Genomic DNA, 16,225 nt, shown 5'->3' with positions numbered 1-16,225 from the left:
TTGTGCTTCTTTGCTAATTGGAGCCTATTTTCTATTGCCTGTTATCTATGTATCTTCTTGTATGTCTGTGATCCATATGGATCATGCTATTTGCATGGTGCTTTGTAAAAACATTTTTTTTTTGTTATGTGCGTTGATAATCCTGCAAAGTGATCTTACATTTACCTGGTTGTGACTAAGCTTTGAGGCACGTAGCCACAGTCTGTGCACTACATCAAATTTAGTTGCTTAAACCTTATTCTTATTGGCTGTTACATGTTTTTGTCATTGCTTGGCTTTCAGTGTGATGATTGTTTCACATTCAGTGACCATAAATATGGATATGACCTACTTAATTTTTCTATATTTCAATGCAGAATTGAAGAGGATATTGCTCCAGGGCTCAGGGTATGGAGAAGGGCATTGTCAGAAGCTCGCAGTGCTGCACAGGTAGCTCTGTGCATTCAGCAGTTACAGAAATCAATAGCATGGGAAAAATCAATTATGAAAGTTGTAAGTGTTTTCATTTAAGAAATACTATAACTAATTTACTTTGTCCTGTTTTTCCCAACCTCTAAATCTTTCTTAACTGTACATTACTTATTGTCAAAATAATGTATGCTTTACTTGACACTTTGCTTAATTCTTAAATACTGTATTAGTGTGATACTTTTTTCCTTATTTTGAGCTCTCTGAAGGAACCTACCAAATGTGTTCTCTTATTTTTTTTAAATCTTGATTCGCATTCCATTGAATATCGTTTATAACTCTGACTGAAGTTGTTTTCTGTATTCTGTCAACATAATAGCTGTTAATCTAAATATTTTGAAGACCCTTTCACACGTGTAAACATTCCAGTTGCTAACATTATCTGCTACAGACATTCATGGCATTCTTTTTTTAATATTTTTTAAAAAATTTTTTAATGTTTGTTTTTGAGAGAGACAGACAGACAAAGCATGAGTGGGGGAGGGGCAGAGAGAGAGGGAGACACAAAATGTGAAGCAGGCTCCAGGCTCTGAGCTGTTGGCACAAAGCCCGACGCAGAGCTCAAACTCACAAACCGTGAGATCATGACCTGAGCTAAAGTCGGACGCTTAACTAACTGAGCCACCCAGGCACAGCCATTCATTGCATTCTTAAAATGTCTTTATATTTCTATCAATTTTCTTTTTCTTCTTTTGTAATGCTGAGAAATGCTTAGGTTAGTAAATACAGGATAAGCAAGAGCTCTTAGTTTGTGCACTTGATGTTGTATATTTGACATGGGATATAGCTGATGAGAAGAATAGATGTTTTATTTTTTCCACTCACAGTTAAAAACTAGTTTTTCACCTCTTTGTTCAAGCCCAAGTAGTTATCCTGTAGTGGCCTCTACTTTGTACCAGGCACCAAATACAGTATACTCAAAATGAAAGCTATATTCCATATATCTTCCAGGGAGGTACTTATTTTAAGTCATGTTCATGTCCCTCTTGCTTCTTATATATCGTATATAGAAATATTTATAATATGTGAAATTTTATGGCTTAATTTATCATTTGCTTTTGAATTACAGATTAGCTTTAAAATCCAAACATTTGAGATATGTTTTTATTAATGACTTCGAAAGAAAAGAAGTGATCCTGAAATAATTTAGCATTCCTGCCCTCATTTTCATCTCTAAGTTTAGACTACTTAATTCATTCCTACAAATAAATATGGTTTTTCTTTACTTCTGTGAAGAAAAAAATGTGTTTTTTTTCTTCTGTGGTTTTTCCCTTCTTCATAAAATATCCATGGAATAATGAATCTGCAGTTTTCACAATCTTCTCAAATTTAGGTCTTTTCCAATCCAAATTATGATTTACCATAAATTTTAAGGCATTGTTTTGTTCATCTGGTAGCATTTTTACCAGGTAAAAAGAATTTTTCTTCTAGAATTTAATATTAAAACCAGTTTTAAAATCACCTTGGAGAAATCTATTCAGTGAAATCTAGGCTGTAATGATTAAAAACAATTGAATTCCTACATCAAACCATTATTTTTCTCATATGCACCATAATAGTCATTACAGTGTGGTCAGTTTTGTTGTAATTTATATATAGAAACCCAGAGCTTGTTACCAAAATCTGCCTTTACATTAGTATACTTACTGCAATTACAAGCTTTATGTCATTTTTAGCAAATTCGTAAACTGTTTTGCATGTTATTAATATACATTTATTATTTAATTTCATGTTATAATATTCATTTTTTAATATTTAATAATACATTATTTTCTATGAAACTATCTTTGAAAGAAGGCATAGTTTCATTTTCAAAGATTAATGAGCACTTTTTAACTGTTAACTAGTAATGTAATAGTGCCTATACTAATCCTCATAACAAGTCCTAACAAAATTAAAGTATTCAGTTACCCTTAGATATTCCTCATTTGTCAGAGATCAGGCTTACCAAGGAAAGAAGAAGCTATCATAATCTGCCTCTAGATAATTCTCTGTCCACAGTTTGCTTTGTATTGTTGGTAATGTTAAGCATACACAATATCTACTGTTTATGCTCTACATTTGCTGTAGCATATTATGAGCCACTGCTGTGATTTTTCAAGTGTTATAAGCTTGATACCTGCCATCCTTTCTTAATAAGTATCAGAAAATAATTTTATTTTTCAATCATAAATGTGAGATGTAAGACGCACTTTATAGTATTTTTAGTTATCTGTTATAGAAACAGAATTTACATAATGTTCGTGAATCTGATGTTTTAATTTTACTGTTATAGGGATTTAAATATAACCTTCCAAATGTTATTTCACAATGAATGTTTTTACAGTGGAAGTTTTAAAGCTGTAGTTTAAATTTGGAGAAATAATACCATGCTGAGGTATTTAGTGATACGGTGTTAGGAAAGGTCATAAAATAAATACTTACTGTTGGAATGTTAACCTCTGCTGTTTTTGCTCCTAGCACACATGCCAATTTTAGTGTTATGTATTTTACATATATTTGATAGATTTTTAAGCTGAATAGTGTGTATCTGCAATTTGATAAAATTTTTAAGCTATCATTATTGTACATATTGAGTTATATAACACTATTTTAGACTTTCCCAGTTTAAGGTTTACTGTTATATTGAAAATTTTAAAAATAAGTTTGAGCAGTTAAGCTATTTTGTTTTTAAGAGTATAAATATATAACTTTAAATTGGTATGCTTTAAAGTTTAAATGTTTCCATTTTTTAAAATATTGATTACAAGACATTTACTACAAGACATTTACTACCGTGACTGAGAATATAAACTAAAGGTCAAAATACAGTTTATAAAGCCATCTTGAAAGTTTTTCTTATCTGACTTTGTTTCTTTCCCTTTGTGAAACTTGTTATACAGAATATGCATGCATGGGGGGAAAACTCTCCTTATATATTTTAAAGTTCTTAATGACATTAGAAACTTTTTCACAGAGAAGTAATTTTATTTTGTTCTACAAAATAAATCATAACTAATTAAATTATTTGATTTAATTTATTGTATCACTTTTCTCCTCTTTACATTTTGTGGGATCCATTTTCTGCACTTGTGACACATTTGTTTGATTTGGGTTGAATTCCAAAGTTTCCTGGTTTGGACACATTTTTTAATCAATCACAAAAAATAGATGGATAACTTAGTCAATATATAGGGTCATCTTTTTATTACCATATGTAATTTTGATACTAATACAAGTTTCCTAATTTTTATCTTAAAAATTACTCTAACTCTTACTTATTTCTTTCTCAGGATATCATGAGGATACTAAGATAAGCAAAAGATGAAATACATTGAAAATTAAAACACCATGTATTAAAGCTACTCATTGCTTTATGTGCTCTAATGTCATGTTAATTATTTCATATGTTAATGTGTACATGCTTCTGAAGTGTGTGCAGGCATTCAACCTCTAGCTTTGTTCTTTGCAGTGTACCCGAAATGTGCATTTACCCCAATTGAACTGCTCACCCGTCATGTGGTCCATATCTGTGTAATGAGAGATACATAGATGTGTATGGCTACTGTATATTTGTTACCAAGCGGAATGTTTGTTACTAATATAAATTAGGAATTATGGTGTGTTTAATATTCCAATAACTCTTCTTCATAGCAGAGAGTTAATTTTAAATGATTTCTCATGTATTATAGTACTGCCAGATCTGTCGAAAGGGAGATAATGAAGAACTGCTCCTCCTTTGTGATGGTTGTGACAAAGGCTGTCACACATACTGCCATAGACCCAAGATTACAACCATACCAGATGGGGACTGGTTTTGTCCAGCTTGCATTGCTAAGGTAAGACTGATCTAACACTAAATTTTTTAATTGCCAAATCAAAATGCAGAGTCGTATGGAGATTTTTTAAAGATATAATTCATAAGTCATAAAAATCACTTTTTTAAAGTATACAATTCGGTGGTTTTTATAATATTCACAAAGTTGTACAACCATTGGCACTATTTAATTCCACAGCATTTTCACAACCCTAAAAAAAGTATATCTTTGTACCCATGAGCAGTCACTCCCCATTCCTCGTCTCCCCTTAGCCTTTGGCAACCACTAGTCTACTTTCTGTCTCAGTGGATTTACCTATTCTGATCATTACAATATACTGCCTTTTGTGCCTGACTTCTTGCATTAGCACAATATTTTCGGGGTTCATTCATGTTCTAGCATGTATTAGTACTTCCTTTTTACAGTCAAATGATAATCCATTATATGGATATACCACGTTTTGTTTATCCATTCTTCAGTTAGTGAACATTTGGGTTGTTGCCATGGTTTGGCTACCATGAATAATGCTGCTGTGAAACATTCATACACAAGTTTTTGTATGAATAAATGTTTTCACTTGGGTATATATCTAAGGAGTTAAATTGCTAGGTCATGGTAACAAGAATATATATTTTAAGTCACTTTCTAGTCACATTTAAATTAGAAACCTGTGGACACTCATACCGATTGATTAAAGAGAAGCAACATGATAATAGAATTAGAAAGTAAGAAGTAAGAAGTGTGAAAGGGTCAGTGTGTACTGAGGGCCAGAGTCTTTGTTAGGTGTTTCCTAACTCAGGCACTCCCTTCCCATGTTTAATCTCTTGACCACTAGCTATCATTAATCATTACCAGTAACTGCTGCCTCTCCATAAAGTAAATTCCAAACACGCATCTGTTCACCACCTCCTTTCTCTTGTCTACCCCCTTTCTCACTCTAATTCCAACAGTCCTTTGGCCTCCAGTCCGTTTATCTGAAGACCTTTTCACCGTTTATCTGAAGACCCTCTCCCCCTTCAGGTCCTTTCTTTTCTCCTAACCTAGCTTGTAATGTGTCAACATTTCATTATCATAATCACTGTATCCACCTTTATCCCCTTTGCCGCTCTCTCACTTAGGAAAACCATGATTCTGGCTAATCCAACTTTGACTTCTCCAGCACCTATACTTTTATATCTGAATGTGGTTGGAATAAACACCCAGCCCTTTAAATTCAAGGCATTAAGAGGGCCCTTAATGGTGCCTGATGGTTTACCTCCAGCTCTGTCTCCTCCATCTGTATTTTCAACTGATGACCTTACTTCCATTTCCCTGTGAAGATAGAAGCCGCCAGAAGAAAAGATCATAAGAATTTGCCACTACATCCACCATCCTTCCTGTATGTGTGCTTACATACCCTCCCTTCTCTCCTGTTGCCATGAACTACTAGTGGCTCTAAGTTGGTTTGAGGAACCCATCCCCTCTCTCTTCCTTCTCCTCCTCCTCCCCCTCCTCCTCCTCCTTCTTCTTCTTCTGAGAGCGAGAGAGAAAGATAATGTAAGCAGGGGAGGGGCAAAGAGAGGTAGAGGGAGAGAATCTGAAGCAGGCTCCATGCTCAGCTTTGAGCCAGTGTGGGGCTCAATCTCATGACCAACTGTGAGATCATGACCGGAGCCAAAATCAAAAGTTGGGTGCTCAACCAACTGAGCCACCCAAGGCACCCCCCCCCTCACTTTCTTAGGAGTATGACCAACAGTTCTCTCTTCTCCTGCACCATCATCAGTTTTTCTTTCTCCCCTGTGTTCTTCTCATCAGCCTACTAAAATTCCATCCAGCCTCCTTCCTTCCATCTTGAGAAAACTAAACAAAAACCCTCTTCTGGCCTCATTTCTTCCTTGTTCCACTGCCTCCATTTTTCCCCTTTTCTTTATAGAAGAACTTGTGGAAAGTTTTCTGTTCTGGTTCTCTCTGATTTTTCTCCTCCAAATCACTCTTGAACTTACTCCAGTAAGATTTGTACTTCCACAGCTTCTCCAGAAGTGCTCTTATTATGACCACAAATGACTTCCACATTGCTCAACTCAGTGATCAGTGCTTTGACCTCATCTAACCTATTAGTTACATTTAATAGAGTGGAGCACTTCCTCTCCTTAAAACCTGTTTCCACTTGGCTTCTAAGATACCATACTTAACTGGTTGTCTACCTGCCTTTGCTCTTTTTCGGTCCCTTGGTGGTTTTTCTCACCTCCCTGATTTATAAACATTGGACCACATTCTTAGCTTCAGGGTTATCTGTAAAATGGGATAGTATCTAATTTATAGAGGTTTTTGAAGATCAAATATAGTCATGTGTGTGAGAGTTTTTATGACTTTAAAGTTTGGTGACATATGTATATAATACTTTATTACGTTTTATTTGTATTATTTATATTTTATTTTTATTATATTTTACTTTTATAATATATAATATCTTTTATTATATGTTTATATTTTATAAAACAGCAGATGGTTCTGCCTGGCATTATATTCGCTAGTTATCACTTTTTAATTTTTCATTACTTGATTATTTTATCCTATCTAGTTAAGTGTAGTTCAATAATAATTTTCACTGGTTGTACATAAATTATGTTTTAGCTTCTTAACTGTCAACTTATAGAAATCTTCTTTAAAGCTTCCCGAATTACTAACAAATTGGTGTGTTAATTCTTGTTAATCATCTGGTAGACTATAGGAGGTTTTATTTTCAGTAAATTTGCTTAAATTATATCACTCCATTCAAGCAGTGGTCTAAGAATCCTAAACCCTATGATCTAATCCAAGTGCTTTTATGTAATGCAGATTTCTAAGCCTCTGCTCTCTTTGTTTATTTAATGTAGTGAATTAGATGTTACATTTCTTATAGCAATAAAAATATTAAACATTTGATTTTGATGTAAAAAGACTTTTTTAATGTTTATTTATTTTTGGGACAGAGAGGGAGGGGTACAGAGGATCTGAAGTGGGCTCCACACTGACAAGAGAGAGCCCAATGAGGGGCTCAAGCTCACGAACCATGAGATCATGATCTGAGCCGAAGTCAGTTGCTTAACTGACTGAGCCATCCAGGCACCCCGTAAAAAGATTTTTAAAGTTAATGTTATTAATATACATTTATCATTATTTAATTAATTAAATATTCTCTCTCTCCCTCTCCTCTGCTCACTTGCATGCTGTCTCTCTCTCTTTCTAAAATGAAAATGTAATATATAGATATATATGTGTGTGTGTGTATGTGTACAGTGTAATGAGGCAAGCTGATAAACATTATTTATTAAAGAAATGTATAAACTTCATTGTCTTTTTGAAACATCACAAAAACCTTTTGATTCTGTGATTTAAGTTTCATGTTTTCCTACCGTAGTTATGAGTTTATTAGAATATTATCCCAAGTAATAATTTAGTTCACATAAAGAACTAGAAGTTTTGGCCCGTATTCATGAAATATTGTCCTTGTTAAGTGGCATAATTATTCAATCTAACCTAATTTAATCTTCATTAAATGGACTTTTTCATCATTATATTAAGCATCCTCTTTCTGTTTTCTTATGATTTAAGAGTGCTGGAAGCTCAGGCTATATGAAAACTCAGAATATCAGATATTAGTGAATAAAAATTAATAAATTAAATGGAAAGGAGACTTAGTAAAACATTTTAATTATTTTAGTGACAAGGGGGTAGTGATTCTTTGATATGATATGGGGAAGGTATCAGATTGATAGTTTGCTTTCTTATTTTAGGCAATTAAAATATCTCCTTAACTATATTTCTAACTTCCCAATAGAGAACCAAATAATTTTAATTGCTTAAGAGCAATTATTTTAAAATGTTAATAGCAGAGTTCATGAAATTGTCAAAGAAATTAATATGAAATACCTCAAAGTAATGTTTTCAGCCAACTGTATTTCAAGAATAGAGCCAACTTTAGATTAAGGCTAGACCAAATATCTGACTCTGCGGTCTAAGAATTTTTAACAGTCTGGGTAGGAGAAAAAATCATTTTTAAAAAGAAGGTTAGCACTATTCTGGAAAACCAAAACAAAATCGTGCATTACCAGTGACTGCCTATCTCTCTCCTAGGATCCATTATATTTATTATAACATTTAACTGTCAAAATACAGACTTGTTTCCCTATTTCTAGATGAAGGACGGGGCTCATTGTTACATCAATGTGCTGTCTACAGTTGTAATTACATTGCAGAAGGCCACACTGAGATTTTTGTTCATGTAATTTTAGAGCTAGAATGACCTTACCAATTGTGTGGCTTACTTTTCTAATTTTACAGATGACGAAATAGGGCCTCACAGACATTTTTGTGAAAATTCCATAGCTAGTCACTGACAGAGCTATAGCTAGAATTCGTAACCTTAAATTTCAAATGTGATCTCTTTTATACTATGTCTATTGTTTTCTGCAAAAACAGACATCTCTCTCTCTCTCTCTCTCTCTCTCTCTCTCTCATTTTTCACCATTGCTTTATTCACACCTGAGAACCACAATTTTATGGAGCTCTCTTTTCATAGCGAATGTTTTTTTTTCTTTATCTTAAAAAAACAGAGATATATCAATTTCCAGTAGATTTAATCACATATAAAGGACTTTTCCTTTATTTGACACTTTCTGAGCTATTTTTCATGTTTTAGCCTAGCTTTTCAACTACCTCTTCAAGTATCTTATTAATAAGGTCTATATTTTTGTTCATTTTCACCTTTGTTCCTAACTGTGTTCTCAGAGATAGTCCTTTTGTACCTTTAAACTCGTTTGGTTAGTGACTACACTAAAGGAATACTGCTAAGTTCTTTGGTACCAAAGATAGATTACCATAAGATCAACATCTTCGAATTTTAAGAATTCTTAAGATAGATTTTTCATGCTTTATTAGATTTTAACCTTATGGGAAAACAAATTCATAAATCTCTATAAAAAATAAAATTATCAGCCTTCTAGATCAGAGATAATATTCTTTTTGTCCTGTTAGACTTACATAATTAAAAAAAAAATTCAATGTTTATTTATTTTTGAGAGAGAGAGGGAGAGAGGGAGAGAGAGCGTGAGAGGGGGAGAGGCAGAGAGAGAAGGAAGACACAAAATCCAAAGCAGGCTCCAGGCTCCAGGCTCCACGCTGTCAGCACAGAGCCCGACACGGGGCCTGAACCCACAAACAGTGAGATCATGACCTGAGCCAAAGTCGGATGCTCAACCAACGGGGTCACCCAGGCACCGCTAAAGTAATAAAAGGTCTGTAGATGGTTATTTTCTTATTTATTTATCTATTTTTTTAATTAAAGGCAAGTGGTCAAACTCTAAAAATCAAAAAACTTCATGTCAAAGGAAAAAAGACTAATGAGTCAAAGAAAGGCAAGAAAGGAACTTTAACAGGTGATACTGAAGATGAAGACTCTGCATCTACAAATAGTTCACTGAAAAGAGGAAACAAAGACCTGAAAAAAAGAAAAATAGAGGAAAACACTTCTATTAACTTGTCAAAACAGGAAAGTTCTACTTCTGTTAAGAAACCTAAAAGAGATGACTCCAAAGACCTCGCTCTTTGCAGGTATTAATTATTTCAGACACACGTACTCATTTTTTTTGTTTAGAAACTTTCTACTGTATTAAAGGTGACTTTTGGACAACTTTTGACAGATAGGAAAATGTACAGTCTACAATATCAGTAAATGTATTTCATCTCTTTTAATAAATGAATTTGCGTTGTTTTTACTTGAAGGATTATAAAAGCTAAGTTTTTAATAAAAATAGATAATTCTAAAGCATAGATACTGACTTCAAACATTATTATTTTTTTTTTAGTATGATCCTTACTGAAATGGAAACTCATGAGGATGCGTGGCCTTTTCTACTTCCTGTAAACTTGAAACTCGTTCCTGGTTATAAGAAAGTTATTAAGAAGCCTATGGATTTTTCCACAATTAGAGAGAAATTAAGTAGTGGGCAGTAAGTAAATCATTTCAATTCAATATTTATTGAATGCTTAATATGTGTTGGGTAGTCCTCTAGTGAGCCAAAGACACATTAAATAAAAGCCCTACCTTTGGAGGGGTGTGTGTGTATATGTCTGTCTGTATGTGTGTTTGGTTAGACAAGTCAATTAAAATTTTTTGAACAATGGAAAAGCAGTGTGATAAAGCTGCTTTTGACATTGAAGGCCACCTGACCCAGCCTAAGAGGTAAAGAAAAGTAACAGGGAAGTCTCCCAAAGTAAGTAAATAACATAATTGAGAGCTTTTATCATACATCAGCGGAATATTGATAACATCTCGTGTGGATTTAATAAAAATTGACTGTAATATTTTCAGATTGTTATAATGTAGAGATAGAAGGTCATTGGAAATTTTAAATATTAAAAGTTTTCTTGTGAGGTCTTGGAGAATACTAAAAATTTACTTACTAAAATGTGAAAGAAAACTACTATTTGCTCTTCTCTACCACATTCTCTTTGTGATCCTACCCAAAGAATAAAGTGACTTCCTGGCCACAGTTAATGATATTGGTTAGACTACCTCAAATTCCTACCAGCAAGTAGCAGCTGTTAGTGGAATTGAGTTGGTTCTGAACAGTGGCCCATTTTGCAGCCACAAAAATGAGGCTGTTCACTTACCAAATAAGCCCACACAAAAGCATCCCCCATGTAAGTGGCCAGGAGCTGGGAGCTTGTGTGTTCTCTTCTCCATTCTTCTCTGCTCCTCTTACTCCTTCGTACTGGTTTAGCTTAATCTACCCTGTGACCGTAATTTCAGGCAAGGTCACAAAAAATATGGAGAAAGAAGGAATTTTACACTGAAAGAATAACTGCAAGATAGATTTTAATCACATTATTGTTGGTGGTGGTGGTGGTGGTGTTATCCTTACAATGCAATATGTTGTTTAGTTCCTCCTAAATGTTCTTTTGGTGAAAATCACTGTGCTCCATAATTTACATTCAGTGTAGAAGAGTTAAGTAGAATTTAACCCTAATAATCAGTGTCCTTCTCACATGTATGAAAGGATTTAAGAGACTGATCAAATGAGTAGTTTATTTCTTTGGAGACTGAAATGTCAGCCTTTCAAAAGATTATGTCTGTTTTGTTTTACTTTTAAAAAAATTATAGAAGGGATCTGCCCCAAATCAGAAAACATTTAAAATTATTAAAACTATCGGTTCTAATGTGAACCAAAAAGCGATGGCTGCTGTCTGGATATAAACTAGTTATTTTGCTTTTTCTTTCAAAACATGAGATGTTTAGGTGGGCAGCATCATGGGCTCTATGGTCCACATGGCCACGACAAGACTTACACAGAAAGACTTGACATGTGTCTCCAATTCCTGGATGGAGGATCAACCTAAGCCTCCAGATCCCCAAAATAAACACCAAGGCAGAGCGTAGACATTACCAAACATTAGCACACCCTTTTGAGAATGAGGCCTGGTGAATGGAGGAAGTCACAGCAGAAGCAGGCAGAGAGAGGGAAGCAGTTCTCTATAATCCTGTTGGTGATGCCAGCTGTGTGGGAGGCAAAATTTAGTGGATTCAAACCCTTCTAAATCCAAGTTGTTTGATTAAACCCAAACTAATGAGTTGGAACCAAAACTCATAAACATTATTTCAAATGTTTAAACTAGAAATGTATAAAGTAGAGTGGAGGAAGTACCTACTTTAGCGACTCTTTCTGGGTTCCATATGCTGCTCCATCCTTCTGTAAAGGAAGAGGGACAAGACATAAGAATAGTATTTGTTTCACCTGGATTCTAGTCTCCCCAGCAAAAATCATTAACCTTCTCTTACAGTAAGGAACAGTCTAAAGAGGTAAATATTTCTCAAAGTATATTTATAAAATATTTTATAAAAATTATTCCCACACATGTCGTATGATTCCGTTTATATTAAACTTCCAGAGTAGATAAATCCACAAAGACAGATTAGTGGTTGCCAGAGACAAGATAGGGAGGGATGGGGATTAACTGCTTAATGGATACAGGGTTTCCTTTGGGGATAATGGCAGTGTTTTGGAACTAGATAGAAATGGTTGGGGCGCCTGGGTGGCGCAGTCGGTTAAGCGTCCGACTTCAGCCAGGTCATGATCTCGCGGTCCGTGAGTTCGAGCCCCGCGTCGGGCTCTGGGCTGATGGCTCAGAGCCTGGAGCCTGTTTCCGATTCTGTGTCTCCCTCTCTCTCTGCCCCTCCCCCGTTCATGCTCTGTCTCTCTCTGTCCCAAAAATAAATAAATGTTGAAAAAAAAAAAATTAAAAAAAAAAAAAAAAAAAAAGAAATGGTAATAGTAAATGTCGTGAATGTACTAAATGCCACCTTAAAATGGGTAACTTTATTTTAAGTGAATTTGCCTTCATTAAAAAATAATCCCCAGAATAACAGGAAAATGGGTGAGGTGACATGAGTTCTGAATTAATTTGGTGAGCCCATTGCAGATAGAGAAAAGTTACTCCTTTTATTACGGCACATAGTAGAATGGAAGTGGGAAGGAGGGGAAGACTATACAAGACAGTCCATCAAAGAAATAATTCTACTTTCCCAGGTCTCAGAGCTTCAGTGTGTACTTCATGGGTATTTCTAATAGGTAAATTATTTTAGTATCTAGCTTACCGTAAGCTAGAATTAATTTAAATTTCCAGAAGCCGTCTTGTGAGCTGTATTGGTTTGGCTTCAGTTGGCTTGAAACAAACCACTCGTTTTTGTTGTTTTTTTTTTTTTAACTAATGAGTTTAGGCAGATTCATTCACCTTTCTGTTCTTTTCTCCATGTTCTTACAGAGAAAGAGGATTGGGCTTATTCTGCCAAAAAAGAACTTGAAGCCACAGTGCTTCTTATGGAAAGGCAGGTCCTCATAATGTTACCTCTGATGAAGGGATAACACATACTTTTTTTTTTTTTTTGCCTTGTTTTGATTATCACACTCCAGTGCTTTAGCAAAAGAGCACATCTGAAGAGAAAAGAACAGAAATGGGAAATGGGGCAGATTTAACACAGAGCAATATATCCTGAGATGTGTGTAAAGGCTACAGGGCAAGTATAACGTTTACAGTGCATAGGAAGTATTTACATTATTGCGACTAAATATTTTTCTTATGTTTATTTATTTTTGAGAGAGAGAGGGACAGAGCGTGAGCAGGGGAGGAACAGAGAGAGAGGGAGACACAGAATCTGAAGCAGGCTCCAGGCTCGGAGCTGTCAGCACAGAGCCCGATGTGGGGCTCAAACTCACGAGCTGTGAGGTCACAACCTGAGCCAAAGTCAAATGCTTAACCAACTGAGCCACCCAGGTGCCCCACAACCAAATATTTTTGAATATGAATGTAGGGTACCACAGTTGGTCAGAGGAACTAATAAATCATTCAAGTGGGATGAGTCTTGGGATGGAGAACTGTGTACAGGTCAGACAGGAAATTGGATGTGGGAAAAATGCTAGTTAGTTGAAATATATCTTGATCTTCAGAGAAATGGTTTTTTTTTTCCATTTAATCTTTTTAAATCCTACATGGTTCAGAACACATGCAATTTTTTAAATGTTTATCTATAAGAAAGTATAATATGTTTTCTGTCAGTTTAAATGTAGTTATCCTAATCTTTTTTTCTTTCAGTTTTATTTTTCCTTTTACCTTTTATTACATCTTCATTTGTTGATAAAAGAAAGCCACCCTGTAAACACAATCTCTAAATCATGTGTTTTCTTTCAGATATCCAAACCTTGAAACCTTTGCTGTAGATGTCAGGCTTGTTTTTGACAACTGTGAAACATTTAATGAAGATGATTCTGATATAGGCAGAGCTGGCCACAGTATGAGGAAGTATTTTGAAAAAAAGTGGACAGATATTTTCAAAGTGAGCTGAAGTTATAATAACCTCTCTTTTTTTTCCTTTTAAACAAGGACAAATGAGACCAGCAATGTGAACTGTATTTACATAAATGTGCAAGGCACATACATAATGACTTTTTTTTCCTTAAAATAAGCATCACAAAAAAACAAAAAAAAAAGTATCAGAAGAATGATACCATTTTTAAAGGCTTCACTCCTACAACAACCAAGGCCCTTGGTTATTGGTTTGTGTGATTTATCAGCTAACTTAGGTAGAACAGGGAAGCACACCCAAAGAATTTTCAAAGGAAAGGGTGTTATAGTGCAATAGCAATTAAAATATATCAAATCGCACTGAATATTCAACACCAGAGCTCTAATGTGGGAAATGGTTCTCCTTTCCCTCTCAATAAATATCTATTTTTCATTTTTTTACTTTGTAGTTTATTTTTTAGTGAATGTATTTAATTTTATGAATTATTTATGATTAAACCACATCCAGAATCTTCGTTTTCTGTGAAAAGGAAGAACTAGAAAATTGCTTTAAATCTTGAAAATACAACAAGGAATGTTTTAAAATATAAAACAAAGCCAAGTTAAACTGTTTACACTGATGTGCTATAAAGCACCAAAAATAAACTTTACTGTAGAGTTACAAGTACATTTATATATATATATATATATATATATATATATATATATATATATATATGTTGCTGCATCACTTGTGTAGTTAAATTGTATTTCAAGACAGTGAAGAAAAATTGACATGTATATACTGTTCATTATTGTTTATATTAAGTCTTGTTTTAAATATGTATTATGTGTATATATTGTTTGGAGACATTATTGTTTATGCCTTAGAAGGATTGTAGCATTTTATTTTAGTCTGAAGGTAATTATAGCTATACAGCTTGTACAGTAATTATCCTCTACCAACACTGTGGCGTCTCCTTGATCTTGGTAGTGCCTGCCTTTGAAACAGGGTGTAGGGGATATTAGTTTTCCATTTTTCTATTTTGTTATATAATTTTAAGCCACCAGGGCCTAAATTAAAGTATAATCATTTGTATCCATGTGGAATAAAATTGTGACAATTTCCTACACACACAGTATTTTTTCATAGAAACATTTCCTTCCCATTTGCCTTGCCTCAGAAATAAATTTAAAAGACATTTGTAACCACTGTGTTTTATCTACTGTGTGTTGTGGTGGCCTGTTGGAGGCAAATAGATCAGAATTTTTTTTGTACCTATGTAAGAGTACTTGAAGTTTTATTTAAAATAAAATGTTGTGAAAAAGGTAGCATTCTTTTTTTTAGGAGTGTTATTTTTCACTACTATGTGTGGCACGGATACAATAAAAGACTTTTACAAACTAGTTTTTTAGTTTTTCTTAATGAGCCTGAAAATGTTCATTTAAATTTGATTTTTTCAAAACCATAGAGGAGGAACAACAGACTGTAGCTCAAAGGACAGTGGGCTGGATGGAGGAGGGTGGTTTTAAGTCAAATGTTGTGGCTTTCATCTCTGAACAGCATTTTATTGTTTGTTTTTTTCATATTTTCAATATGAAAATTTTAGAGTACATTTTAAAAGTCTTGTTCTGAATGAGAAATGTCTCTACTGGTAGACATATAACCCAGTTGTCAATAAGCAAAGTTGATCCTATGAATTAGTCTAATAAGTCGTGAGCTACCAATTCAAGCATTCTTGAAATATGATTTGATGCCTTGCTGGGCTCTGAGGAATCAGTGGTGAACGAGACAGGCACAGACCCATCGTGGAGCGTACAGCCTAGTGAAGATGTGGTCCTGAGACGATGTCCTTAGAGAATGGTTTTAATAGTGAAGGAAGAGTAGAAAAGTTTTGAAGAAAATATTACTAACTTTAAAATGCTTCGAAGCCACTGAGTATTTTCCAAAATTTCTAGATTGTTTATGGAGACTTCTATGAAAGTCAGCTGTTGTTATGTAAATATGTCAGTTTTTGTTAACCATATACTGCACTGATGCCTTAAGGGGCTGGTGCTTCATCAAAAAGACTATGTGAAGAAAAGAACAAGGTGGTGCTGTAAATAAAGTGTCTGGTTTCTGTGTTTATTGAACTGCCAGATGCTCCATGGGGAGTCTTCTT

General features: G+C 34.3%; 1 protein-coding gene across 38 annotated transcripts in view; it reads left to right on the top strand.

The window, feature by feature from the left end:
* BAZ2B (bromodomain adjacent to zinc finger domain 2B) overlaps positions 1–16,225 on the top strand; it is a 326,925-nt gene that overhangs the window by 303,449 nt on the left and 7,251 nt on the right. For 28 of the 38 annotated variants that reach the window (XM_043576806.1, XM_043576805.1, XM_043576798.1 and 25 more), the window contains 5 exons: positions 357–492; positions 4,140–4,286; positions 9,571–9,836; positions 10,091–10,234; positions 13,971–14,115. In XM_043576806.1, coding sequence (XP_043432741.1) covers positions 357–492; positions 4,140–4,286; positions 9,571–9,836; positions 10,091–10,234; positions 13,971–14,115 — 838 coding nt within the window. Of the gene's footprint in view, positions 1–356; positions 493–4,139; positions 4,287–9,570; positions 9,837–10,090; positions 10,235–13,970; positions 15,471–16,225 lie in introns of those variants that run through there. The other 10 variants (XM_043576826.1, XM_043576816.1, XM_043576819.1 and 7 more) reach the window with 1 other exon arrangement.

Source organism: Prionailurus bengalensis, chromosome C1, assembly GCF_016509475.1.
Source record: "Prionailurus bengalensis isolate Pbe53 chromosome C1, Fcat_Pben_1.1_paternal_pri, whole genome shotgun sequence".
In the NCBI taxonomy this organism is placed as follows: domain Eukaryota; kingdom Metazoa; phylum Chordata; class Mammalia; order Carnivora; family Felidae; genus Prionailurus; species Prionailurus bengalensis.
The sequence above is the reverse complement of the archived record's forward strand: the minus strand, read 5'-3'. Positions and strand labels throughout refer to the sequence as shown.